The sequence below is a fragment of the Stenella coeruleoalba genome (assembly GCF_951394435.1).
Source record: "Stenella coeruleoalba genome assembly, chromosome: 3".
NCBI lineage: Eukaryota > Metazoa > Chordata > Mammalia > Artiodactyla > Delphinidae > Stenella > Stenella coeruleoalba.
Window position 1 is genome coordinate 173,408,043 of NC_137148.1, and position 25,790 is coordinate 173,433,832.

The window sequence follows — 25,790 nt, forward strand, 5'->3', positions numbered from 1 at the left end:
GCCCCATGCCCACACCCTGCAGGACTTCCGGCCTTGGGTACCGGGAAGTGGCCGGCCCTCCCTCCCCCGCCAGGCGGCTTCCTGCCCACCCTCACCCCAAAGCGGGGAGGGGGCGTGGGAACTGTTCCGGGACGCGCCCCTCCCCCCGCTGGGCGCCCTGGGAGCACGTTCCACCTCCCACTCCCTGGGGTGGCGGGCTACCCCAGCATCCAACCCGACCCTCCTGAGACAGATCACCCCCTACCGTACTCAGCCCACTCTGTGACATCCAAGACCACCCCGCCCCCCGAGATGAGCAGGCCGGAGGTTCACTCGTTTCATTTTGTTTATTCCTTGAAATCACGGTGTTTGTGGAGGCTGTTTTCTTTTCCAATTTCATGTTTTCATACAGGAAACTCCCGCAAGGTGCTGGGACACCCCACAGCCCGACCCCCCGAGGGTGGGTAATGCTTTCTTGGGGGGGGCCCTGGAGAGGGCAGAGAGGGGTGGGCGGTTCCTGCCTGGGGCCTCCACTCTCAGACCAGCGGAGGCACAGACGTTATTTAAAAATAGTTAAAAAAAAAACCCCATCAGAACACACATTAAATAGATATCCAAGACAGCGCTTCAAAAACAAACCCGCCCCTTTTTTTCTTTTTTCTTTTTTTTTGGAAAAACGAAAACAAAAACAAAGATCCTTGACCCCTATCCTCTGACCCCTCCCTGCCCACCCCCCCCCCCACAAAAAATGTACAGAGCTACAGTTAACACAAGATGTTCACATCTGAAACCATTAACTTTAAACACATAATCGGGGGCAGGGTGAGGACCTGGGGTTCATCTAGGAGGGAGGGGCAGGCAGAGGGCGAGGGGTGTTGCGCAGCACAGAGGGGCGGGGCCAGGACGAGACTGACAGGTGGGGGGGCAGGGCCCAAACATCTCCTTTATCAGTAAAAAATAAAAGTGAATGAAAAAAACCCTCCACCCCACTGAAATGGCCCCAGTAAGGGGGGAGAGGTCTGTCCCTCTGCCCTGGGGGATGCCCCTGGGGCATGGGCATGAGTGGGGAGGGTCCAAATTAGACCAGCAGCGAACCCCCCCCCCCCAAGGGGGTTAATGCTACACAGCGTTGCCCCTCCTGGGGTTTCACAGCTCAGCACCCCCTCCCCTCCCCTCCCAGCTGCCGGAGGGCCCCCAGACACAGTCCACAGGCCCAGATCCCTCAGGTTGGGTGGGGAAGGAGGGCTGGGGGCGTCAAGCCCGCCCCCCCAGCCATTGCTCTCCGTATTTTTCAAGAGATTCCCAACCACTATTGGCTCAGTCAGAAAATTAATAGTCTATAAATACCCCAAGCTCAGAAAAACGGGGTGGGGCGGTGGGGTAGCGCTGAAGGAAGTCCCACAGTGCGTGGACGGGGTGCAGGCTGGCGGCGGGCACCACCCCTCCCTCCCTCTCCTTTCCTGGCAGGAAAGGGTCCCCCCCCACGCACCCCAGCCCACACCGAAAGGCAGGCTCTGGCCAGCCTCTCCCCTGAAACGGCTTTTCTTTTCTTTCCCAGGAAAAAGAAAAATGGAAAAGGAGAGACCAGGAAGAGAAAAGAGTACGGATGTGGAAGAGAAACAGTCCCTGGTGGTCAAGGTCGCACCTGCCGAGTTGTTTTAGGGCCAGGGTTTGTGGTGGGGGCCTCTCCTCTCCGCGGCCCCCTCCCCTGTCTGTAAAGTGCATAATGAGGCATCTACATTTTTGACTTCAACCTGAAAAGGGTGGGGAGGGCGGCAGAACGGAAGTGGGGGGCGGCTTCCTTGTCTCCGCTCTCAACCATCTGGAAAGACTGCTACATATTTGGAGCTTGGGAAGGTGGGCGGGAGGGACCCGGCCAGGTCGGGGATGAGGATGGGAGATGGAGGGAGGGGCGGGCAGTGTGAGCCAAACCGAGGAGGCAGGAACCCAAGTCCATGGAGAGTTCGGAAAACCACGGTAGGAAGTGAAATTTCAAAAAAAAAAAAAAAAAAGGCCGCGTAACCGGGAGGGGGAAGCGCCCCACTGCACCAGCCGGCCGCTGGCCCTCCCGCGTGGGGCCACGCTCACAGGCCACCCTGGGCGAGGGACAGGGTTCCTAGGCCACCACGAACTCTGACTTGATGTCGGGGTTCACTTCTGGCTTCCAGACGGCGTCCTCGAAGTCAAGGCCCAAGCCAGCTGCCTCACTGGGGCCGCCGCCTCCCCCGCCGCCGGTGCTGTCGCTGCGGCCGGCCTTGCGGCTGGGCGGCCAGTGGTAGGGGCCCCGGGCATCGCGCCGGGCCTTTCTGCGGAGCCGTTTCTGCTGGAGCAGCAGCTGCAGGCGCTCCACCTTACAGCGGGTGGCTCGGTTTTCTGTCTGCCGCAGCCGGTCCCCTGCAGAGGCGGCAGTGACCATGACCCTGAGCGACCCTTGGAGGCCAGACCCCCAACCAAACGCGAGGACCCCCAGCAGATGGGCATCAGGCCCGATCCAGCTCTTGTGGACGCTCCCGCCAGCGAGTGAGTGGGTCAAGAGGGTCTGCTGGACCTTTAGGTCATTAATTCCACGTCTGCTGAACAGCAGGCTGTGAGCTCCATGAGGGCAGGGGCTGGCCTGAGCCGGGCACTGGGGACACGGCTGGCATAAAAATGAGCTGGAGCTTGAACCCTTTAGGCTATTTCTGTGACCCAAGGTAGGACTCAGGCTGTGCCCTGGTTTCCCCTTTGAGACCGGGCCTGGGGGCCCACATCACGGTTCTACAGGACTCCGGAGGCATCCGGAATAACGAGATGGCTGTGGTGGTGGGGCGGCGGAGGCCGCCCTTGAGCGGGAGGGGGAAGCTAACCCCCTCCTCAGCCTGACTGGCCCATTCACAGAGGCCCCACGCACCATCTGGAGAAGGTGCCCGAGGGGGGCGAGGAGGAAGTGAGGATGGACTCCCCCCCCGGGGAGGGCACAAAGATGCTGTGTGCCCCCAGCACACACACTCCCTTCTCTACACGCGCCTGCAAAGCAGGGCGAGTGGCAGCTGGCGGCCCCCTCCCCGCCACCAGCGGCTCAGCTGCTCTGAGAGGCGCACAGAGGGGCCTTAAGAGACCCAGGACGGGGTGGGGTGGGGGTGGACACTCACCCGGGGGCTTGCACAGGCGGGCCTGGCTCAGGGAGGCCGGGGTCGCAGCCGCCAGCTTCTCGCAGGAGGTAGTTTTGGGGGCGAGGTCCGGGGCACACTGGGCGTGGCACCGCAGCTGGGTCAGCGATGGGGGCATGCCCTGGTAGTGCCGCGTGGCACTCAGGAGGTCGTTGAGGATCTGCAGGATGGTGCCGATGTCCCGCCTCGGCCGCCCGCTGCTGTCCTGGCAGTTGGGGTGCAGCGTACCTGCGGGAAGGGGTGTGGATGAGGACCCCAGTGGTGGACGTGAGGCCTCGGCAGTGCCCAGGTCTCACATGTGCAGGCGGAACCCTGGGTGACACAGGCGCTCGCACCCACCCATGAGGACACGTGGCTTGCTGTATGGCCGGGCACACGCGTGGGGATCCCGGGGAGTGTGTCCCATGCCTGGCGTGGGTTCACGTGACTGCTCGCAGGGCACGCCATGACACCTACCAGAGAAGGTCCCTGAGAAGACCCCCGGGGCGTGGTTCACGAAGCTCTCGATGACTGCGCCAGGTTTGCGGGAGCGGGACGTGGGGCTGCCCCCGGCGGGGGACGTGGGGCTGGCACCGGTGCTGGCGGTGGGGGAGCAGTCCATCTGCTGATGGGGGAGGGAGGCACATGAGCTTTGGGGTTCAGGGTCAGGGGATCACCCACCAGACCAACACCAGCCCAGGGTCTGGGGACGGCCCTTGATACAAAAGACGTATCCAGGGCTCTGACGTTCTCCCACCACGTCCTCCCCCAGACTCACCTCGGGGCAGGTGGCAGAGGCCGAGTGGGAGCGGAAGGAGCCGGCCGTGACAGGGGAGGACGTGGGCGCAGGGCCAGTGGGCACTGGGGGGACGCGGGTGGCACTGGACACTGGCCGGCAGGGAGAGGACACAGGGGTGGTGGTCACGCTGGGGTCTCCACGGGCGGCAGCAGCGGCGGCAGCCAACACGTGGCGGTGCTGCAGTGGGGCGTGCTGGGCTGCGAGCTGCAGCTGGACGAACATCATATGGTCACCCACGCGCAGCGCCAGAGTCAGCGGCGAGCGGCCCGACAAGAAGTCACTGACCTGCAGAGAGCGGCCCGTCAGCCCAGGGCTCCAGCCTGTGGTGCCCCCAGCCCGGCCCGGCCCGGCCCCCCGCGCTGCGTGACCTGGGGCCTCTCGCCGCCCCTCTCTGGGCTCTGGGGTCCCTGTCGGTGCCACGGATGCTTAAATAAAATGAATCGGTATTTCCGGAAGCTGCCTCCGCCAGCCCGGCCCGGGCTGGGCGCCGCTGGGGGCTGTGGGGGGACAGAGGCGGGTGAGACGGGGGCCTGGCCCGCCCTGGCCAGCTTGGTTCTTTCAAGGGGAAACCGAGGCCAGAGGGGGCGGGGCCCAGCCAGCAATCACTGTTCTCAAAGAACCCTCACCTCACACCTCTACCCCACCCTCTCTCGCCTGTGAACACTGCAGGGGCCTAGCTCAGGCCCCCTCCCAGCTAAGCCACTGGAACAGCGAGTGGGCGAAATTCCTGGACAAATTCTTGTCCTAACCTTTGCTTTCTCAAGATAAATATTTATCTGTCCTGGGCGGGGCCGAGGCTGAGGGGGAGGCGTTGCCTCTGCGGGCGCTGGGGGGACCCTGACCAGTTCCCTGGGGCCCGAGTTTCCCAGGGCTTCAACACAGCCCATTCAAACATGAACCTTCAGTCTGGCAGCCCCTTCGCAGCGGGCGAGGGGTGCATACCACCCCCATCTGCACTGGACCCCTCCTCTGGGGCCCGGCCAGTGCCGTGCTCTCCCCGGGCAGGGATGGGGCGGAGGTTTCTGAGAAGTGACACAGGCCGCGATGACTCAGAACCACCCCCTCCCTGCTGGCAGTGGCTGGCGTAACCTTCCCTGCTTGGGGGCCATGGGGAGAAGGCAAAGGAGGCGGGCCCAGCGCAGCCCCCACCCCGCAGTCCCTGTGCACACGCCCTCCCCAGCCCCAGAGATGCCCTTTGCAGGAAGGGCCTGGGGTGGCTTCCCAAGAGCAGCTGGGGTGTCCCCCCCCACACTCCACCCTGCAACTTCCTCCCAGGGGAGGGTGAACGGGCAGGCATGACTCGGTGCCAGGCGGAGAAGCAGCTCTGGGAGCCCAGTCACTCCGCCCAGAGCCTCCCATCTCCCTCCTGACGTAGACACCCTGCAGCGGATGTGAACCAAACACGCCCAGGGGCCCCCTGCCAACCACAGCCCCCCCAGGAGCAGGGAGCTCAGTTCACATCTGCCCCAGGAAAGCACACGCTAGCCCCACCCGACTCCAGGGACCCTGGCTCTCCCCCCACCCCACTGCTCCTCCTGACGGCAGACCACCCAGCTCCTGGGTCCCCCCCCCCTCCTCCGCGCCAGCTGGCTGGTGAGGGCAGGATGCTAAACGCCGGGAGGGGGCAAGGGCCTCAGGGCAGGAGGAAGGGAAGCCGCTGAGCAGGTTCCTGAGGCCGGGGACCTGCCACCCCCACCCTGGCAGCGGGCAGATAGCTGAGGCCTGTGTCACCCTCCTGGGAGGAGGGCCCTGCTGCCAGAAAAATGAGGAAAGGAGGAGGAAAGAAAAAACCTGCAACAAAACCGGGAACCCAGTGTGGGCCAGCCCCAGCCTTCCTCCTCGTCGCCCTCCCGGCACTTACTAAATATTTCCCTAACATCCTGTCTGGTCTGTGCTGGCCCCAGGGGCTGCGCGCCCCTGCCCCCTCCCCCTTTTGGGGCAGAGAACAAAGGGTAGAGGGAGGAGGGGGAGGGGTGACTCCCCACCCCTCGCAATGGGGTCACGAAAGGCGGAAAGAGTATCACTCAGTCCCATCCCTCCCCCCCCCATCAGAAATGTTAAAAAGGTCGCTCTGGGGAAACCACAGTGGGGCAGGGGGGAGAGTGCCTCGGCACGGCTGGTGAGGCTGGGGACGCAGGCCCGGTGGTGTGGGAGCATGGGCCAAGGTCACCCCGCAGGCAGGCTTGTGAAAGCTAGGCCCCCTCCCCCATGGCGGCCACCGTGGGAGAGAAGGCTCTCAAGGTCAGATGGTGAGTGCTGGGGGGGCGGGGAGGAGGAATAGGAAGCTGGGTGACCAGGCCAAGCTGGCACGAAGGCGGAGCGGCGCGTCCCCTCCCCTCCTCACAGGCCTGCTGGGGGCACAAACAACCCCCAGGCCCTCCAGAGTGGCCGGGCACTGGGCCTGCTGCCCCCAAGGGCCAGGAGGGGGCCGGCGCGGGTCTTACCTGGGTCTCAGTCAAGCTCTCGAGGGCCTGCATCACAGACTGTTCTGGCCTGGAGGCCTGAGACTACAGAGAGAGGAAGAAGAGACCCTGAGGGCGCACCCGAGCACCGGGGTTGGGAGGGCCCCGCTTGATGGGTGGGGTGGGTGGCCCGGAGGGGAAGGGGTCCAGTGTGTGATGGGGACTGTGCTGGCAGGGGAGGGGACTGCGCTCGCAGGGGAGGGGGCTGCCTGTCAGTGCGGGGCCTCGAGGCGCACCGCCCCAGCCATTTACCATGAGGCCCGCCTCCACGGTGGGCACGAGCGTCAGCTTGCTGCCATCCCCCACGCCGAGCTCCTGCAGCTTCCCCGAACTGAGCCGGCTGAGTGGGGAGGAAGGAAGAGGGTGAGGCTACACCGAGACAAGGCAGGGGCTCGGAAGCGGAGTCCGCGGGGGAGGGCTGGGCTCGTGAGGTAGAGACAGACGTCCATCACCCCCACCCCTTCCTGGTCTCCAGATCCAGAGACCTGAGTGTGTGCGTGGTTGAGGTCAGACCCTGGGAGCCCCTGCTGACGGTGCAGATCCCTTCTTCCAAGGAACCCCAACTCTGGACTGGGGGCACTCCCTCTGCGCCTCAGCGAGGCACGTTTTCACCATCTAGGCCCAGCGAGTCCCTTGGCACCCTCCCCCAACCCTGGGGCCGCCCCCCTGTAATTCAACCACCGGGGCCTGGGCTGTCCCTGCGGGCCAAGCGCTTAGCCTTTCCGGGCTTCGCCGGGCGGGCCTCCCCTCCTCCCTCCCTCCCTCCTTGGCGCAGGCCGCCGCCGCGGCCGCCGCTCAGACAAAGGAGACCCTCCCCCTCCCGCCCCTCCCCCACCGGGGCCCCTCCGCTGGGGATGGACACTGCGTGTCCCCAGAGGCCCGCGGAGGGAGGGCTCCCGGCTTGGAGGCGATTTAAATGGCGGGGGAGGAGGGGGAGACTGCGGGAAGGGCTTGGTGGCGAGAACAAAGGGGGGCAGAGAGACGCAAGTGGGGGGAGAGGCAGCCAGACGCAGAGGGGGCCGCCGAGCAGATGCGGAAGCCGGCGGGTCGCAGGCAGAGGAGGCAGCCGCCGCGCCCCCCACCCCCGTAGCTGTGACCCCCGCGCCGCCCCGTACTCCTGCCTTCCGGTGGGGGACGCCGCCTAAGCCCGACCCGAGGCGCCCTCGCAGCCGCCTTTGTGCAGCGACCCCGGGCGGGGGAGGGGGCCAAGACTGGCAGGGCCGAGCAGAGGGCGCCCGAGAGCGCGCGGCGCGCCCCCGCCCCCCGTCTGGCCGCCCCCTTCCTTCCCCGAGCGGCGCGCTCTTTGTTCCCGCCCCGGGGCCGGGGCCAGAGGGGGCGGCGGGCCCGGGGGGCGCGGGGGCTGGGGGCGCGCGGTACCTACGTGTCTTTGTGGAGCAGCGCCAGGCGCTCCTTGGGCACTTTGAGACGTTGGGACAGCCTCTTGCGCAGCCCCTCCACCGTCTCGTCGGGGGGCACCGACAGCTCGTAGCGGGTGCCCGTCGTGCTGTGGATGGCCAGGCTCATGGGCGCCGTCTCGGCCGCCGGGCCCAGCTCGCAGGCACCGCCGGGGGCACCGCGCCGGCAGCTCCGGGCGCCGCCGGGCTGCGGCTCCATCCCCGGCCCGCGCTGGGGGGCTGGAGTCCGCGGGGCGCCGCCAATTCTTGCCGCGCCTCCGGGCAGGGCGGGGGGGCTCCCCAAACAGGGGTCCTCGGGGCCCCTGAGGGCGGGGGGCAGCGCGCTTTCCCTTCGAGAAGGTCCCAGGAGCGGAAGGCGAATCAAGAATCAAAAATCCGAGTGGCGCTCCGGAGTCGCGTCGGCTCGTCGGGGCACCTTCCTGGGTGGGGACTACACTCTCAGCTCCTTTCAAGGGCGGCGGGCGCGGGAAAGGGTCCCGGAGGAGGGGGCGCCACTCAGCCGGCCGCGCTCAGGGCCGTCTGCCGCTCGGGCCGAGCTTCCCCGCGCGTCCCCTCCCTTAGCAACAGCCGCCGCCGCCGTCGCCGCCGGAGGATCTGGGGGTGAAAGTAACAAGAAAAAAAAGTTATAATGTATCAACGTCCCGAAGGGCGGGGCCTCCGCCCCCTCCCATTCACTACTTACTCCGCCGGCCCGCGCCGACCAATCAGCACGTGCTGAACGCCCAGTCGGCCACACGGGCCGGCCAATGGGAGCCCCCGCGGCACCGCCCCACGTGGCCGCGCGGGCCCACCCCTCGCTCCGCCCCTGTCCCGTTGGCCAAGCGGAGCGCGGCAGGGGCGGGGCCGGCGCCGCTCTGGCCCGCCTCCGCACCCCCGCCCCGCCGCGGCCATTCATAAGGCCCGGGCCCGCAACAAAGGGCGGGCGGCCCGGCCCGGGGGGCGCGGGACCCAGGCTTGGGGCGGCGCGCCGTGGGGGAGGGCAGTGGCTGCGCGCCGAAGGAGCAGGAAGCCGGGGCCTTCCCTAAGCGCCGATCCGGGAAGCCGCCGCTAGCGGAAGCTGGACGCTGTCCCCGCGCCTCGTGGCCGAGCCCAGGCTGGGGCGCTCGCGGGAGGGTCGGTCCGGGGTGCCCCCCACCCGTGAGGCGTGAAGCCCCGGCAAGGGGTGGAGCTGCGGGCGGGGCCTGCACCCCCGTGGCCGGTGCCGTGGTGACGTGGCCGGTGCCGGAGAGGCCCTCCCGCGCCGGTGCCACCTCGCGTCCCACCCCCGTCCCGCCGGGCCGGGCCCGCTTCCCGACTCGCGCCCGCCCGAGCCGTGACGTGACGCGGCGTCCCCGGCTGCGCCCGCGCGCGCCGCTCGGGGCTGCGGTGAGTCAGCAGCGCCGGCGCGCCCTCTGCCGGCCCCACCTGGGAGCGCTGCCCGGAGACCCGGGGAGGGGTCGCCGAGGCCTCCAGGGACGGGGGCAGTCCGACGGGACTGCGGGCGTTGTGGGAGCCTCGCTAGGGGTATGAAGCCTCCAAGTCAGGAGACTGGGGCCTCACATTCGGGGAAACTGAGGCCGGAAAGGCAACTAGCTCAAGGTCACTCTCGGGGAGGGGGAGTGCCCGGGGGGCGGGGCGGGGGCAGAGGTCCCTCCCGGGCTGTGCTGGCTGCGCCGAGTGCCTCCCACTCCACGTCCCGGGGGGCTTCCCAGGGCTGGAGACACCTTTGAACACTGCCTGCTCAAAGAACAAAGAAAAGTGGGACACCCTCAAGAGCCTAGAGTGAGAACCCCCTTCCTCGGCCCGCGAGGTCCCGCCCCCCACTCACCGGGAGAGGCAAGTCCGAAGTCCCAACTGTCCTGAGTGTACCCACGTCCAGGCTGAGTGCGCGGTGGCGGAGCCGGTCTGGGGCCGAGCGGGCGGCCCCCGAGCCTTTATCCGCGCCGCCTTCCCTCGGGGTGGAGTTTGGGCGGCCAGGGGGCGGGGGGCCGGGCAGGCGGTGACGCAGGCCGGCCCCCGCCCCTGCCTGCCGGCCAGGGCCCTGGGGCGCCGTCGGGCCTGGGCCACCCGCCCCCTAAATCTCGCATTTTAAACGGGGAGGGGGTGGCGCTCCTTGAATGCTACGAACCTGGGGTCACGGTCGGCCGCGTTGACGACTCGGGCGCACCCGCACTCCGGCCCGTGCTACGGGGTTTCGGGGTGCACAGCTGGATTCTCTGCCCCGCCCCCTTTCTGGCCGAGTGCTTCCGCCTGGGGGCGCCCGCGTGGGGGAGCGGTAAGGGGGGCCTGAGTCAGCGGCCTCGGTCCAGGAAAACAGGCTGGGGTCACCTGCCTGCAGTGGGGGGGGCCCCAGCCAGCTGCCCTGGCGGCCCAGCCAACTACATCCCTTAACGGTGACCTCAGAGGGCATTTATGGAGCGATTCACCAGCGCCAGGCCTGCCTTGTGCATCCAGTCACCGCCCGCTGGGCTTTGTGACCCCGTAGGGCACTGACCTTTGTGAGCCTCAGTTTCTGCAGGGTGGCAGTAGAATGAAGTGAGAGAACACAGCAGACCTCACTCTGGAGCCTGGGGATGTGGGGCCCTCACCTAGGCCTGGCAATATTGCCATCATCCCATCAGGCATGCTCACCTGCTGGTATCCTGCCTTTGTGGTGGGCGTAATCACCCTACCCATTTTACAGGTGAGTAAACTGAGACCACACAGCCATTAACAGGCAGAGGCCTGGCATGTCCTCAGGTGTGTCCCTACAGGTCGCCCTGTGTAAGGGGTTTTCTAAGGATGACCCTGGCTGAGGGTAGGGCCCTCTCAGTCGTCCCTCCCTCTCTGTCCAGAGGAGGGGGACCCCAGGCCACTTGTCCACTTATCTGGTGTCTCCCTTTATCTGACCCGACCACCTCCGCCCCCAGCCTTGCCCTGGGGGCCCCTCCCAGGGCTGTGCTCCTTTCCAGGTCTGCCTCCTGCTCCCACCCAAGGGCTCCTGCAGCCTCTGGCCCCCCACCCTCTCACAGGCACACCCAGACACTCCCAGCCCCATAGGGTCAGGGCTGGGCTTGAGGGAGGGATCAGGAGGCTGGGGTTGAGGCACGGATAGGAGTTTGCCAGATAAACAGAACAGTGCTCAGATGAGAAGCAAGTGAGCGCAAAGCACCGGAGGCTCTCACGAGTGCCCTGAGACCTGGTGATGGGGCCGGGCTGAGGGTCTGCGGGCCCGGCCTGCTCTGCCTGCAGAGAGAGCAGGAAGGCAGCACAGGGGACCGTGCGCTCTGAAGCCGGAGCATCTGAACGCTGGAGGGCTCACGGAGGGACAGGCCAGGTGGGACCCTCAGGTGGGCAGGTGGCGCTGGGTGGGGTGCAGCTGAGACCTCCAACGGGTCTGTGATCTCACTGGGGCTGGTTCGTCTGCCTGCAGGGAAGTGGGCTGTCTCCTGGCATGGGGCCCCTGAGGGTCACACACACAGGAGACCAGTGGCCCCTGCCTGGCTTTGCAAGTCCCAGTTGATAAACGTGCCAGATCAGCCTAAGGCCTGTTCTCTCCCACTCATAGCATCCCTGTGCTATGGGGGGCAGTCCCAGGCCGTGAGCGCACTCAAAGCACGAGGGGACCCCTTCCTGGGAAGGAGATGAACCCTTGGGCACCGCCTGCCCCCACAAGGCCCAAGGCCTGCACTCTCAGAAGGGGTCATGACCCCTGGTTCCTGGCCCTGTGACCCATCCCACCCTGGGTGCCTCCCACCCCAGGACGCAGCCTGGCCAGCACAGGCTGTTCCTGAAGCTGTCAGGGCGCAGGTGTCCCCAAGCCGGGCTCTGAGGCGTGCACATCCCCCAGGGGGCCTGCACCATGCTGGGGGTCCTAGCTGTGTGGCTGTGTCCCATAGCCCCGGGCTGTGGCCTCAGGGGGTGATGGTGCAGGCAGGTTCCCTGGTGTGGGGACCACTGGTCCAGGGTCTCCTCCCACAAGCCCCCACCAGCCCCCAACTGTGTCCTTGCTCTTATTTATAGAACAGATGAGAAGCCAGTCCAGGAACTCGAAGACCTGGGCTCTAAGCCGGGAGACAAGGAGGGGAGGAGTGGGGCTGCACCTGTGACCCCACGGCTGTCCCAGCTTTAGCTGAGCTGGGGTTTCCTGAGGAAGTGGGGGCCGGCTGCTTGGACCTCACCTGCACAGAAGGAGCGAGCCCCAGACGGACACCGCCCAGAGCCGCAAGCTTGCCTGGAGACTCCCCAGACATCAAGCCTCTGAGACAGCTACGGGACAGTCATTCGCATAAGATCGTGACACAAGACCACACAGCCCACCCGTGCCAATGACAAGCCCAGGAGTGGCCTCTCCGTCACCTTCTGGCTGCCGGTGACACACAGAGAGGCCCAAGCTTTCCCACACACTCACCCCCATGAAATGCCCCACCAGCTCTGCTCTGACCCAGGGCCGGGGAGGGGGACAAGGAGGTGGCCAGTGCCTGGGTCACCCCCATGGTTGCAAAAGTGAGTTACTGTCTGAAAGAAATGGGACAGCCCTGAAGCTTCAAGGTGCCAGGACCGCCCCCGCCTGGCCACCCCACCCATCTGGGGCCAGTCCAGGGGCCCGGGTGCCACGGAGGTGCCAACACCATCAGGGATCGGGCACCTGGCCAGCTGGGGCCACCCACAGGCCAGGCAGGCACAGGGCAGGGCCTCCGTTGGAGCAGGCAGGACCCACCCCCTCCCAGTGCAGCTGGGGCGGGGCCGGGGAGCCCACGGGACAGGCGTCACAGTCTGGAACCTGGCAGAGCCTCATGTCTGTCCAGCAGCCCAGGCCCAGCCCAGAAGTGGCAGCCACGCTGCTGCCTGCCATCCCCAGCCCTGGCTGGTGACCTTCGCCTGTGCCCACCCTCCCGGCGTGACAGCCAACAGCCTTCCCACAACCCAGTCTAGTTTTGCGAGCTGAGCCCGCACCGCCAACACCCCAAGCGGTTCAGACTACAGCCTGCTGAGCTGGGAAGGCTGAGGCTGGCTGCCCCACCTCGCTGCGCAGACACAGGACACTGGGGGAGAGGCCGCGCTGGGTCCCAAGCCCACCACCAAGCAGGATAAAGTCAGCGTATGCAAACTGGATTCCAGGTGTTTAATGAGGGTTCGGGCAGGGAGCAGGCTGTCCGTTGCCGGTGGCTGGGAGCAGAGGTCTCTGCGGCAGATGCGGCAGAGGAGTGGTGGCCAGCACGTCAGGTTGGGGAGATCTTAGGAAGTGGAAGAGCCTTCCGGGGTGAGAGTAATCCCCACGGGTAGGGCAAGTGCCCGACCTTGACGCCAGCCCCCAGGCCTACCAGAGCTGGCTTGTTTCCCTGGTTTATTCACCACAGAGAGGCAGAGCCCTGAAAGGCGCTCTGGGCAGGCGCCGGCACTGCGCTGCCCCCTGGTGGCTTCCTAGAGAGGATGGCTCCCCCAGGATCACTCCCCCAGCCTCCCAGACAACCTGCACCCACAGGAACTGGGTCCTCACGCCAGGCCATCCCCTGCCCAGCTCTGGCCCAGTCTCCCTGCCGGAGCCAGCATGGGGCATGCACCACCTACTCCAGGGCCTTCACCAAGGCCTCGTTGGCCTCGATGCGGATTTGGATCTCGGCCCTCATGGCCTCGTCCGTGGCCCCCAACAGCTCCGACTGCGCCTTCTCCAGGTTCGCCTTGGCCACCTGCAGGGGGTGGGTGGCAGGTGAGGGCGAAGCAAGGAGCCCAGCCCGGTACCTGTTCCCTCCCTGCAGTTGGGGATTTCGTGGCAGCTCGGAGCACCAGCTTCCCCTGGGACACTCACCCCCAGATCCAACATGTCCAGTGTGACGGCTTCCTCAGCCAATAACTGCACCGAAGAGTCAGCGTTCACCGTGACCGAGCCACTGCTCACTGCAGGAGAAGGGGGAGTGAGAGGTCCATGTACGGGTGTGGGGACACAGTCAGCCCCAGAGCCCCTGCAGGGCCAGGAGGGTGACCACACAGCGTGGCTCCACGATCCAAAGGCCCCAGCACACAAGTGAACAGAGGCCACCAAGCGCATCTACTGTAGACTGGACATGGGGACAGAGCCCCCTCCTTTTGCCCAGCAGCCCAGGAGTTGAGCCAGGGTTAGGAGTGAGCCGAAGCTGATTTCCAGTCTGGGTTGTACCGCTGGGGCCACGCTGTGGAAAACCTCCTCCGAATTGAGGATCCTTTCTCCTCCGATGGGCCCCCGCCTGGCCCACTGCTGACCACTTACATCCCTAACAACACCCAGCCCAGTGCCGGGGAGTTCTATATCCTTGGTGTCCTTCCTGACACTGCCAACTGAAACGAGAACTAACCCGTTGAGACAAGCATCTCCCACCCAGCCCCTTCCCTCTGCCCTCCCAATCAACTCACCAAAGTATTTGGAGATGGTGCCGTCCTCAGCGTGGACCACAACCAGCCCTGGTCGCAGGACCTGCAGTGTGGGTACGTGGGCTGCCAAGATGCCAAACGCTCCGGTCTGCGTGGGCACGTCCACCTGTCGAACGTTGACGCCGTTGAAAAACACCTAGACAAGATACATAAAGAAAGGGTCACTTAAGGCTAGTCCCTCGGGGAACAGCAGTCAGTCTCCGCCGCAATTAAACAGCCAAGGCAAGACTGAAAGCTGACGGGGGACACGGAGGCAGCCGATGCTTCGGTGGGGTCCTCGTGCAGGACTGCAGCGCCTTCGTCTACTTGACAATGGAATCCAGGCACCCTAGCCCTCGGGTAAGGAGGCGCGGTCAAGGCAGAACCAGCGAGCCACCTGGGAAGGAGCGTACAAGAAAGGTGCCCAGGGACTCAGGTTCTGAACCACGTGAGGAAGGGCGCACATCGAAATGGGAGGCTGAGGAGCGACCTGAAAGTTGGGCGGTCAGATCCCGGACCACACGGGGGAGGGGCGCGGGTCGGGAATGGGGGTCGCCGACCTGAGGGTTGTGGGCTCGGATCCTGGGCCACACGGGGTAGGGGCGCGGGGTCCAGAATGGGGTCTCGAGCCCGGCGGACGTCCGAACCTGCGTGGGTGAGGCGAAGGTGAAAGACATCTGTCCCGGGCCCGCGGCGGGGGCCGGGGCGGCGGCGGCCTCGGCGTAGGCGCGGGCCTGGCGCACGAGGCGGCCCAGGCCTGGGCGGCGGAGGAGCGCAGCGGGCAGCATGATGGAGGGCGGACGGCGGACAGCAGAGCAGGGGCGGGCGGACTCCGGCTGAACGCCAGCGGCCTGGAGGTCGAGGAAGACGACGCTCGAGGACTTCTGGGAGAAGAATCCCGACGAGTGCGCAGGCGCGAACTACGACTACCGGCGCGCTGTGCGCGATGTTGTAGACGGCGAACCGCCTGGACGCGCGGCATGCTGGGGGTTGTAGTTTCCTTCCGGCAAGAGCTCCCAGCCCGGTGGTCAGGTGCGGGGGTCGGTTACACGGCTCTGCACGGGGAGCACCAGAAGCCCGCGCGGAGAAAGAGACACTTAATTCAAGATTTTGGGGGCGCTCATTGGATGTCAGGCGCTGGGGAGACATCAGGGAAATATTAAGATTCCTGCTCTAGTTTGGGGTGGTGGGGGCGTTTAACAGACACTCAACGTAATAAATTGTACAGTATGTTAGGAGGTGACAAATACTTAAAAATGAAAAAGAGTATGGGGGCCGGATGGGGCAGGCAGTGATTGTAGGAGGTGCAGGCGTCCCGGGAACGGTATCCCAGGCGGAGTGTCCAGCTCCCGTAAGCGTCCAGCGGTGTAGGAATCTCTTGGCTGCACCCCTAAGGGCGCCGGCAGAGGGCGCGCCGCGCCCGGAGATGCGCCCCCCGCAGCCCCTCCCGGCCACCGCCTCCGCGCGCTGCTGACGCAAGGGCGCGTGCGCGGGCGGCCCTGGGCTCCGCGGACGTCACCTCGGCCCGCGCAGTCTCGCTCGCGGCGCTGACGTCACCGCTCCGCCCCCGCGCGCGGGCAGGTCGGCACCCCGGGTTGGGCCCCAGCCCCCACCTTGGGCTCCGGGAAAACGTGGAGTCCGGCTAGACCGGGCTGGGGTCCACATCCGGAAGGGCCTTGGGTGAGGAGCGAACGGGTGCAGGGCGCGGGGGGTGGGGGTGGGTCACACCTGGGCTCGTGGCTGGGCAGGTGCTGTGGCCGAAAGAGGCTCCCACACCAGGGAGGCCCGGGGCCTGGCGCCCAGGCCCCCGCACCCTCTCTAGGTCAGCGCTGTGAGAGGTACTCGTGGAATCAGTCCTTATGCGCTGGGCATCCTGGCCCTAGTCAGGTGTGTGCAGAGGGAAGCTCTGCTCCCATTTCTTAGGGGTGCGTCCTGTGCACGGCTTGCTCGTCCCGGAACCCTGGATCCTACTGGAAAAGAGGTCTATTTTCATATGCTTCTCAGACCCATCTATTGGACTTGTCTCTAATCCCCACTCCAGGGTAGCCAAGGGGTCGGCGCATCACCTGTTACTCAGGTCCCCAACCCGGGTTTATCCTGGAATTCTCTGGTGTACCCATCGACAAGCCACCCAGCTCGGCCCCTGCAGCTACCTTTACTGACTTGGATGGCCACAGGCTCCTCCCCTAGCTTCACCAGGGCACCTTCTCCACAAACAGCCAGAGGGACCACATCATTCCCCTGCTGGGAACACAAGCTGCCTCCCCCTGGTCCTCCAACACATTCACCTTCAGCCCACACACTTGGGGACCTCAGGGACTTTGCCCATGCAGTTCCCACACGCCTGGAGCCAGCCTTCCCGGGTAATTGTCCACTTGACTGCCCCTTGCCCTCCTTGGGCTGTGTCACCCTTTCATCCACTGGACACACACCTTCTCTCCAGGGTGCTGCCCCTGTGCTATGCTCTGCTCTCGGACCCAGCTGTAAATGAACTGCTTTTGGAGGTCACCGCAGTGGGGGCAGGGGTGAGGAGGGACACAAGGCAGAGGAACAAGTAACAGGCAACGACGTGCAGGGCCTCGGAGAGAAGCAAAGTGCAGCAGAGCTCCGGAATGTGGGGTGGGAGTTGCTTTGTTAGCAAAGGGAGTCAAGAGGAGATGAAGACTTCGTCGTTGGGAAAGAGATGAAGGAAGCTCCGGAGGGGACAAGCTGTCCAGGCCTGGCACCTGCACGTGTAAAGGCCCTGGGGTTGGACTGGGCCTTCCTCTTTCACTGGAGGAGAAAGGGGTGCCATTGTGCTGTGCTGAACACAAGGCCTGGCAGGCTGGGATGGGACCCCGACCTGGCTGGTGGCAGATTGGTGGCCTGAGCATCTAGAAAGATGAGGCACAACTGTCTGAGAAAGAGCAGTTTGGGGTCGACCAGGCATGGGGTTTCTGCAGAGGTAGTCCTGTTGTCACCCCACCCCAGGCAAGCCCTGGTGGCACTCAGAATGCGTTGTGTTCCATTATCTTTGCTGCTCATCCTAACAACAAGACAACCCTGACAGTGCTGCCCATGTAGGGGAAGAAAAGTGGGACATGTGCCGTGGAGCCCCTAGGCTGTGCACCCCGGAGACTCCCAAACCGGGGAAGCGATGGTTAGGCAGTCTGGGCACCCCCGGACTCCAGGCCGCGGGGAGTCGTGCGCCCTGGGACCAACACCCCTTTGGTCCCCCGTCCCCGGGGATCCAGTGAAGGTCGGGGAATCGTGCCTCAGGGGCCGGGGGCGGAGATTCAGCTGCCTCGGGAGAGGGCGGCTTCGCGTGGGGAGGGGGCGCCCAGGAGCACAGGCTCCGCCCCCCGCCCCCGCCGGAAGGGACGGGGAGGCGGTGGCCGGCGCGGAGCAAGCGAGAAGCGGCGGCGAGCGAGGTGGGGGCGGCCGGCCGGGGACCCGGCAGCACCGGGCGGCACCGAGCGGGTCGGAGCGGGCTGGCCGCCAGCGCGGTCACGTGTGTGACCCCTCCTCTCGCGCCTGCCTCCCCCGCGCGCCGAGCTCTCCATTCATAAATTCTCCGCCTGCTCCGCGGCTACCGGGCGCCGGAGCCCGCCGGGAGCGCCGTGCAGCAGCCCGCCCGCCGCCCATGGGCCGCGCGCCCCGGCGCTGAGGTAGGCGCGCGGGCCTGGGGCTGCACCGGGGCGGGCGGGGGACAGGCCGAGGCCGCACGGCCCGCCCTGGCTAGAGACCACCGGCCCTCTCCCGCGAGGCGGCGAGGCTGGAGGCAGGGAGCGGAGGGGCCAGGGCCGGCGTGGGGGCCAACCTGCCAGGCTCTGCACCCGTCTTCGGCGGCCCGGAGAGGGACCCTCGCCCACGCCCTCCCTCAGCCTCAGTTTCCCCCTGAGAAATTCGGCGAGGGCCGTGGCGTTTCCGACCCCGGGCTTAGCCCGGGGTTGAGATGTGCCCGAGGTCGGCTGTCTGCATCTCATCGCTCGCCATCCCGGTCCCCCGGGCCGGTTGGGGACGCGGGGGTGGGCGCGGTGGCGAGCCCGATCGGGAGCCGAGGCCCGGCAGGACTTTAGGGTGGCCCGTGGGCAACCTCCGCCCTGGTCTCCCGTCCCCACCTGCTCCCTAGGAGTCCACCTCCCTTCCCCTTCGGCCTCCTGCTGTCTTTCCTGGTCTCCTGTCATCGTCCCTGTGCCTCTACCCCCTCCCCCCTAACCTGAACTCATTTCCCGACCTACATAGAGGCGCCCCCTCCCCCGAGAATGCAGGGGAGCCGCGGCCAGCCTCTGACCCGAAGTGCCGAGGACACCTGGCTTTTCCCGGACCCTCCCCTGCTATGGGCCTCAGTTTCCCCCGCTGTCGAGTAGGGTGAAAGTCCCAAAGGGTTGGGGGCGCTGGAACCTGTACACAGGCTTTCCCTTTCGTGTGGGGACGGGCCGCGCGTCGTGCCCACTCAGGGCTGCTGGTCGTCCCGGCCCCGGACTCGGTTTCCTGAGATTCCAGAATGCGGCCACCGGTCCTTCCCGCCGGGAAGAGCCGCGTGTTGGGGAGGGCGGTCAGGTGCAAGGTCCAGGCAGTCCCTCTCCCGAGAACTGAGACCCTCTCTGCCTCAGTGCCCCCGGCTCCAGGCAGACGTGGAGCCCGGCCGGCTAGGGCGGGGACGGGTGCGGCGGGGGCGCGCAGCCGACCGGGCACCGGCGGGCGGCGGCGGCAGCAGCCATCTTGCCGCCCGGGGCTGGCTCCAGCCGCCCCTGCAGGAGGCCTCCCTCCCCCGCGCCCCCTCCCCTCCCCAGTGCTCCCTGGCAACCCGCCCCCCCCCAGCTTGGCCTGCTAGCTCAGTCGCCATGGGAACCAGATTCTTGAGGGTTGGGAACAGATGCGCCTCCTTTGGCCTTTTCACTCCCACCGGTACTGGGCGGAGGGGGAACCTGTACATCCAGGAGTCGTAACCTGGAGTCCCGGCGCTCAGCCCCTCCACCCCCTTCCCGGGCTGGCCAGCCCCAGGGATGGCCCGAGTCCCCGCTATTCTGGAACCAGTCTCCTGGGGCCGAGGCGGCCCCTCCCGCTCCCTGATGGTGCAGGCAGGGCCCCTGGGGTCTGGCGGGAGTGAGTTGACAGCCTCAATTTGCCTATTCCTCGCAGAGGCACTTCTCCTTTCCTGGGCAGGGCTCCGGCCCCATGCCACCTTGCCGGGCCGGCCCCACCGGCTGGGGAAGCTGTTGATACGCACGCGCCTCCCCCTTTTCAAAGATGGGGACATGGATGTCTGATCTGACCCGGGTGGGGGCTGCCTCGGGGCTCCTCCCCACCTCTTCGTGAGTCACCGCCCTGTGTGGTCCCCGGCTCGAGCTCCCGGGAAAGCGGGAGGAGGGACAGAGGAGCTGGAGCTGAGCAGGCCCTGCCCCTCCAGGCCCCTCCTCCTAGCCTCAGAATGCAGCCCACGGCCACCATGGCCACGGCCGCCACCACCTCCACCACGGTCGCCCTGACCACGACGTGGGACAACGCCACGGGCCGCCCCACCGTGAGTGAGGGGGGTGTGGGGGGCGGGGCCGCCAGAGTCCACGCCCACAGGCCCTGACCCTTGACGCTGGCCCCGCAGGGGGAGCCCGACCCTGTCCTGGACAACTACATGCTGCTGGTGGTGGTGATGGCGCTCTTCGTTGGGGGCACCCTCGTGGTGCTGTCGGGCACGCTGCTGCTCTGCAGGCGCTGCTGGGAAGTCCACAGGCGCGTCCACAGGTGCGCGGGCCCCCAGCCCCACGACCTGCCCCGCAGGGGAGCTAGGACAGGTCAGCCTAAGAGCCCACGCCGCAGGGGCGCTGGGCCTGCTTCTGAGTGACGGTGCCCACGTGTCTGCGCAGGAGCCTGGGAGAATGGGGTGGGTCCGAGGGAGTGGGCTCCGTGAGCTCAGGATGCCCCGGTGGCCATGAGCCCTGCGGGGGACCCCGTGGGCAGCGCCCTGGGTCCTCTGGCCCACTTTGCTCTCCTGCTGCCCCTCCCCAGAGCCACAGAGGAAGCAGAGAAGACCACCACCAGCTACCTGGACAATGGCGCCCGCCCTGCCCAAGGTGAGGAGCCCTGCCAGGCCTGTCGCCGCCCGTCTGTCCGCCCCCCCCCCCCCGCCCCCGGGCCGCCTGACCATCTGTGTCTGTCTGTCTCCCCCACCAGACTGGGCGCAGCTCGAGTCCGACTCATCTCTGTTTCCTTAAGCCCACGCGTAGGTGCTCACAGGCGCGTGCTGCGTGAGTGAGTGTGTGAGCGGATGAGCGAGTGCCCTCCACACCCCCACCCCGCCCCCGGTGGTCAGTCGGGCCCTCGGCGCTCCCTTCCCGACCCGGCCCCGCAGCCCAGCCGCCCGCCGGCGCCCGGCGCGGCCCACCCGGGGCCCACCCTCTCTTGGCTCTCCTCGCAGACCCCGAGTTCAGGGGGGAGGAGCCCGAGGGCCAGGACGCCGAGACCGAGCGCTTCCTGTCCACCAGCTCCACCGGCCGCCGGGTGTCCTTCAACGAGGCGGCCCTGTTTGAGCAGAGCCGGAAGGCGCAGGACAAGGGCCGCCGGTAAGGAGGGCCCAGTGCCGGGGCTCACCTGGGAGGTCACCTTGCTGCGCTGGGCTTGCGGGGCAGAGCTGGCCCCCGCCGGTGCCTGGCTGTCCCCCACTCTCGGCGGGCAGGGTGACGGTGGGGCCGGGGAGGACGCTGGGGTGTGGGTAGAGGGACCCAGCTCGCCCAAGGTGACGGGCAGGCGCGCTGGGCGCAGGTACACCCTGACCGAGGGGGACTTCCACCACCTGAAGAACGCCCGCCTCACCCACCTGCACCTGCCGCCCCTCAAGATCGTCACCATCCACGAGTGTGACTCAGGCGAGGCCAGTGCGACTGCCACACCCCACCCCACGGCCGCCCCCAAGGCCAGCCTTGCCATCTTCCAGGTGAGTTGGGGGTGGCAGCTGGCCCGGAGCTCAGGGGCGGCCCACCCTCCCCCAGCAGGCACCACTTTTCCCACCTTCTGGCTGCGCCCTTCACCTCCGGGTGGGGAGTGGGGCCTGGCCGGGTCCAGCGGGTGGTGGGTCCAGCACGCATCCCCCCCACCCGTGCTCTTTGACCTGTCACTGCTTCCTCCCCACCCCGGCTCTGTCCCACAGCCCCCGGGGAAGGCCCTCACCGGCCGCTCTGTGGGCCCCAGCTCCGCCCTGCCAGGTGACCCCTACAACTCGGCCGTGGGCCCTGCCGACTTCGAGATCAGCCCCTCGGCTTCCAGTGACTCTGGGGAAGGCACCTCGGTGAGGCCCCCGCGCATGCATCCCCCATCCCACTCCAGGACAGGGCAGCCTGTGGCCCCCTGCCTGGTCCCCGAGCTTGGGGGGAAGAGGGGCAGGTGGCACACAGGGCACATGCACGGCTGGCTCACCTGCACACAGGGCAGTCCAACAGCTGCAGAGGGTGTGGTCAGGGACCCATCTCAGCCCAGGGGACGGGACCCCTTGTGTCCAGGGCTGGGGGAACAGAGGTGGCCAGCGCCTGGCCGAGCCCTGGGGAGCCTCTCTCTCGGGGGGAGGAGGCCCCAGCCCACCCCCAGCCCCCTGTTCTTCCTCTGCCTTCTGTGTGAGTGCCGGGTGGCCTGGGCTGGGCTGGCACTAGTGCAGCAGGGAGAGGCTGGGGGGTCTGAGAGCATCCCTCTTCCCTCACAGTTGGATGCAGGGGCCAGGAGTGCAAAGCCTGGTGGGCCAGGGGCCGCAGCAGGGCCTGGGGAGGCAGGCCCAGCCTCTGGGGCAGGCCCCGTCCTGCAGTTCTTCACCCGCCTGAGGCGCCACGCCAGCCTGGACGGGGCCAGCCCCTACTTCAAAGTCAAGAAATGGAAGCTGGAGCCCAGTCAGCGGGCGTCCAGTCTGGACACGAGAGGTGAGCTGTGGTCCCTGGTGGGGAGCGAGGCCCAGGGGCGGCCCCAGGAGAATGTGGAGCAGGCGGCTCTGCACCCTGGGAGGGGTCCCCAGCGCCCACCCCATGCTGGCCGGCATCGCCCGCTTACCAGCGGGCATCTCGCCCAAGGTCAGAGCTGGTCAGGAGGAAGAGCCAGGGCTGCACGCTGAGCCCCGGTAAAACAAGGGGTTGTCAGGCTAGAGCGGGCATCAGCGAGCGTCACCTACGAGGCACTGCATGGTGTGTTTCTGGTTCTGCGGTCAGTGTTTCTGCTGCGGTGGCGTGAAAGCAGCCCTAGATGGCGTGTAAAAGAGTACAGCTTTGGCCAATAAAACTTTATTTACAACTACAGGTGGTGGGCCTTCGATCCTGCAGACCCCTGGTACGGGGCCCTGGATACAGGGCTTCCAAACCTCAACCCAAGGACCATGCATGTGTGTCTTGGGGGGGAGGTAGCACCAACAGCTACAACCATCCCTGCTCATGGGAGCTCAGCGGGGCCAGGCGCTGGGGTGCCTGCTGCCCTGTGGCGGAGGTGGTGGGTCCCACTGCCAGGAAAGGCGGGGTGAGGGGATGAGCAGAGTTGGAGGCCAGGGAAGGTGCGTGGCCAGTGACAGTGCCAGTCCCCTTGTTGGGGCCCGGCTCCAGCTGCTGTGGGGTGGGGGGAGGGGTCAGTTCTGGCTGAAGTGCTCCTGGCCGGGGAGGGGAGGGGAGGGGAGGGCTCGTCCCACTGTGCCATTGGGAGCCCAGACAGAGCCTGTGATTCGGGAGGTTGATTATAGGCAAATGCAGGCACAGAAGCACCCAGAACCTGTTTGCTGGGTGACTGTCATCCCTACCCCTGAGGCTTTCCCACTGAGGCCTCCCTTGTGGGAGGGTCCTGGCCCTGGGCCGGCAGGGCTGGAGCTGGCAGGAGAGGGCGTCACCTCTCCCCCCTCACCTGTCCCTCACTCTCCCCCACCTTCGGCCTTCTTTGGCACTCTAGCCGGACTGTGTCTGTTACCTGGTGTCCAGGACAAGGCTGTGCTCTGGCCACACCTGCCTGCCAGGGCCACTCGGACCAATGCTGCCACCTTGGCACCTCCAGTCCCGCCTGCCCTGGCTGCTGGGCTTTCGGTCCTGGTCTTTCTGCCCTCGGCACCTTGGTTTCCCCACCTGCATGGCTGGGTACATGCTCACCTGGTCCAGGCTGGCTCTGTTGGCTCAGGGGTCAGGGGGTGGGGCCCGCGGTGGGAGGGGCCCAGGCAGGCTGCTGTACCTTCCTCTGCACAGGCTCCCCCAAGCGACACCACTTCCAGCGGCAGCGGGCAGCCAGCGAGAGCATGGAGCACGAGGAGGGGGACGCCCCCCACGTGGACTTCATCCAGTACATCGCCAGCGCTGGCGACACCGTGGCCTTCCCGAGCCCCCGCCCCTTCCTGGCCAGCCCCGCCAGCCCCGCCAGCCCCGCCAGCCCGCCCCCCACTCTCGGCAGGTATTTTTCAGTAGATAGAGGTGCTAGGGGTGGGCCCCTGCCCCACCCCGTCCCCCATAGGTGGCCCAGGGAGCGCTCTCCCCGCCCTTCGGACAGGTGGTCGTGTTCGTGTTCCTCTGGCTCCACCGTCCTTCCCGGAGGCTGCCTCGCTGGGGCCACCTCTCCAGCACGGACCAGAGGAGGGAAGCAGGGGGAGACTGGGTAAGGGTAGAGGGGCGGGCGGGGCCTCCAAGACAGAATGCCTGCTCAAGTAGGGCCGCTGTGGGTATGTGTCCGCGTGGGTATCGCTGCTTCCTGGTGGAGCCTGAAGGGCTCCGCTGTGGCCCCAGGGTCCCTCTTGCCTGTCCATGCTCCTGAGGGCTGGAGGCCGCTACTCAGAAACTGCTGTGACCACTTCTGCCAGCGGTACCCCCTCCCCCAGCCCAAGGACAACTCTGCTGAAGCTCTGGGCCCACGTCAGTGGGATGGGGAACTGGATCCCGGGAGCAGGGCTCCCGACTCTTGGGCATTTCCTGGTCTGGGTAGTTAACACTTCCTTCGTGTGTATCTTCCTCCTGGCTACTTGTCAGTCTATGGCGGGGGGCTGAGGCGACACACTCAGAGTCACCCAGGCGTAGGGGCTGAGCTGGACCCTGCTTGGTCCAGTCCATCCCCAGCCACCCCTTGGTACATGAAGCTCTTAGGCAAAGAAGGCCATCTCCCGAGAACAGCCTTCACTCTTTCTGGGCGAGGGGCCAACCTCCTGCAGTGGCAGCAGATGCTCTGGTCACATTTTGTAAGAGGCCCTGGTTGAACGGCAGGCGCCAGGACGGCTCCGGGTTTACTCGAAAAGCATCCAGCGCAGAGTGAACAGGCAGCATGCAAATACATCATCTTCCACAGGGCCTGGCCAACCCTAGAGGGTTCCCACCCGTGCCCACCCTCCCGGACCCAGAGGCAGGGTGGCCGGGGAGGGGGTGCGGGGGGCCTGGGCTGCCTCCTGACGGCTGTGGCCTGGTTTGCAGGCTAGAGGCAGCCGAGGAGGTGGGCGCCGCAGGAGGAGCGAGCCCCGAGTTCCCCCCGGAGTGCGGCGTCAGCGCGGAGCCTGAGCAGCAGCAAGACTCAGATGGTGAGCGAGACGCGGAGCCAGAGCAGGCCCAGACCATCTATCGCGACATCTGGAGCCTGCGCGCCTCGCTCGAGCTGCACGCGGCCACCGCCTCAGACCACAGCAGCAGCGGCAACGACCGCGACTCGGTACGCAGCGGCGACAGCTCGGGCTCCGGGGGCGCCGCAACCGCCTTCCCGCCACCCTCGCCGCCGCCCACACCACGGACGGCGGACGGCGAGGCGGGCGGGCCGCGCAAGCTGCTGCAGATGGACAGCGGCTACGCCAGCATCGAGGGCCGCGGCGCGGGCGACGACGGGCCCCCCAGCGCGCCCGAGAAGCGCTCCTCCTTCACGAGCTCGGGCCGCGAAGCCACCGTGGGCTGCAGCTTCGAGGGTCCCACGCCCGAGGCGCCCGCCCGGCCTGGCAGCCCGCGCGCCTGGCCTCGCCGCGCCCCGCGCCGCGACTACAGCATCGATGAGAAGACAGACGCGCTGTTCCACGAGTTCCTGCGCCACGACCCGCACTTCGACGACGCCCCTCCCGCCGCAGCGCGCCACCGCGCGCGCGCACACCCGCACCCCCACACGCGCAAGCAGTGGCAGCAGCGCGGCCGGCAGCACAGCGACCCAGGCGCGCGTGCCGCACCCTCCGCCCCACCCGCAGCCCAGCCCGGCGCCCCCCGCCCCGCACGCGCACCCCTGCGCCGCGGAGACAGCGTCGACTGCCCACCCGACGTCCGTGTGGGCGACGACCCGGCCGCGCCTCCCATCCCCGTCATCGAGGAGGAGCCCGGCGGCGGCTGCCCTGGCTCCGGCTTGTGCGCCGGGCCCCCGGGCGCGCTGCTGGATAAGCTGGCGGCCAGCCTCGACGACAGGCTCTTCCCGCCACGCCTGGCCCAGCCTGTCGCCGCGGCCCCTGCGCTGGCCGTGGCCGCGCCCACGTCCCCCGACCACAGCCCGGTCTAAGCCTGCGCCCCGCGCCCACCTCGTCAGCTTAGTCGGCACCGGCGGGGCCTCGGCGCTGGACACACCTGAGGTGCGACGCCCCGGCGCGCCTGCGCTGGGACCGCGGGCCTCGAGCACGCACGCAGTGCCCCAGGCACCCTGCGCCAGCCCAAAGTGCGCACGCACACAGTCCCCTCCGGGCACTTCATCGGGTCGACTAAAGGGAGTGTGGCGGATTCTCAACTTAGGGGTT

General features: G+C 67.1%; 3 protein-coding genes across 4 annotated transcripts; 1 reads left to right on the forward strand and 2 right to left on the reverse strand.

Annotated features, from left to right (window-relative positions):
* Positions 1-315: 315 nt before the first annotated feature.
* Positions 316-9,658, reverse strand: MIDN (midnolin). Of its 2 annotated transcripts, XM_079917610.1 has the most exons (9): positions 9,591-9,658; positions 7,750-8,377; positions 6,621-6,708; positions 6,351-6,413; positions 4,275-4,403; positions 3,886-4,191; positions 3,585-3,732; positions 3,111-3,356; positions 316-2,373 (listed from the first exon to the last, which is right to left on the reverse strand). In XM_079917610.1, the coding sequence occupies exons 2-9, from the start codon at positions 7,980-7,982 to the stop codon at positions 2,096-2,098; spliced, it is 1,491 nt and encodes a 496-aa protein (XP_079773736.1). In that variant the 5' UTR covers positions 7,983-8,377; positions 9,591-9,658; the 3' UTR covers positions 316-2,095. The 2 variants fall into 2 exon arrangements, with proteins under 2 accessions (XP_079773736.1, XP_079773737.1); XM_079917611.1 differs by lacking the exon at positions 4,275-4,403.
* A 3,192-nt stretch (positions 9,659-12,850) lies between these two features.
* ATP5F1D (ATP synthase F1 subunit delta) lies at positions 12,851-15,035 on the reverse strand. The gene is made up of 4 exons (XM_079918263.1): positions 14,776-15,035; positions 14,132-14,285; positions 13,551-13,639; positions 12,851-13,431 (listed from the first exon to the last, which is right to left on the reverse strand). The coding sequence occupies exons 1-4, from the start codon at positions 14,914-14,916 to the stop codon at positions 13,309-13,311; spliced, it is 507 nt and encodes a 168-aa protein (XP_079774389.1). The 5' UTR covers positions 14,917-15,035; the 3' UTR covers positions 12,851-13,308.
* Positions 15,036-17,187: 2,152 nt separating this feature from the next.
* On the forward strand, positions 17,188-25,558 carry CBARP (CACN subunit beta associated regulatory protein; the record flags this gene model as incomplete). Its single annotated transcript, XM_079917953.1, has 10 exons — positions 17,188-17,775; positions 19,521-19,634; positions 19,713-19,852; positions 20,117-20,181; positions 20,526-20,670; positions 20,870-21,041; positions 21,255-21,392; positions 21,801-22,011; positions 23,302-23,503; positions 24,508-25,558. The coding sequence occupies exons 2-10, from the start codon at positions 19,542-19,544 to the stop codon at positions 25,556-25,558; spliced, it is 2,217 nt and encodes a 738-aa protein (XP_079774079.1). The 5' UTR covers positions 17,188-17,775; positions 19,521-19,541.
* Between the last annotated feature and the right edge of the window lie 232 nt (positions 25,559-25,790).

Excerpts from the sequence above, each read along its gene's own strand:
- MIDN (XM_079917610.1), bottom strand. The coding sequence starts at position 7,982 with ATGGAGCCGCAGCCCGGCGGCGCCCGGAGCTGCCGGCGCGGTGCCCCC. Across the intron at positions 3,357-3,584 it reads CTTCTCAGGGACCTTCTCTG|GTACGCTGCACCCCAACTGC; the intron begins GTAGGTGTCATG and ends CCCTTCCCGCAG. Across the intron at positions 2,374-3,110 it reads CCGCCTGTGCAAGCCCCCGG|GGGACCGGCTGCGGCAGACA; the intron begins GTGAGTGTCCAC and ends CCGCCTCTGCAG.
- ATP5F1D (XM_079918263.1), bottom strand. The coding sequence starts at position 14,916 with ATGCTGCCCGCTGCGCTCCTCCGCCGCCCAGGCCTGGGCCGCCTCGTG. Across the intron at positions 14,286-14,775 it reads CCTTCGCCTCACCCACGCAG|GTGTTTTTCAACGGCGTCAA; the intron begins GTTCGGACGTCC and ends TATCTTGTCTAG. Across the intron at positions 13,432-13,550 it reads TGGACATGTTGGATCTGGGG|GTGGCCAAGGCGAACCTGGA; the intron begins GTGAGTGTCCCA and ends CACCCCCTGCAG.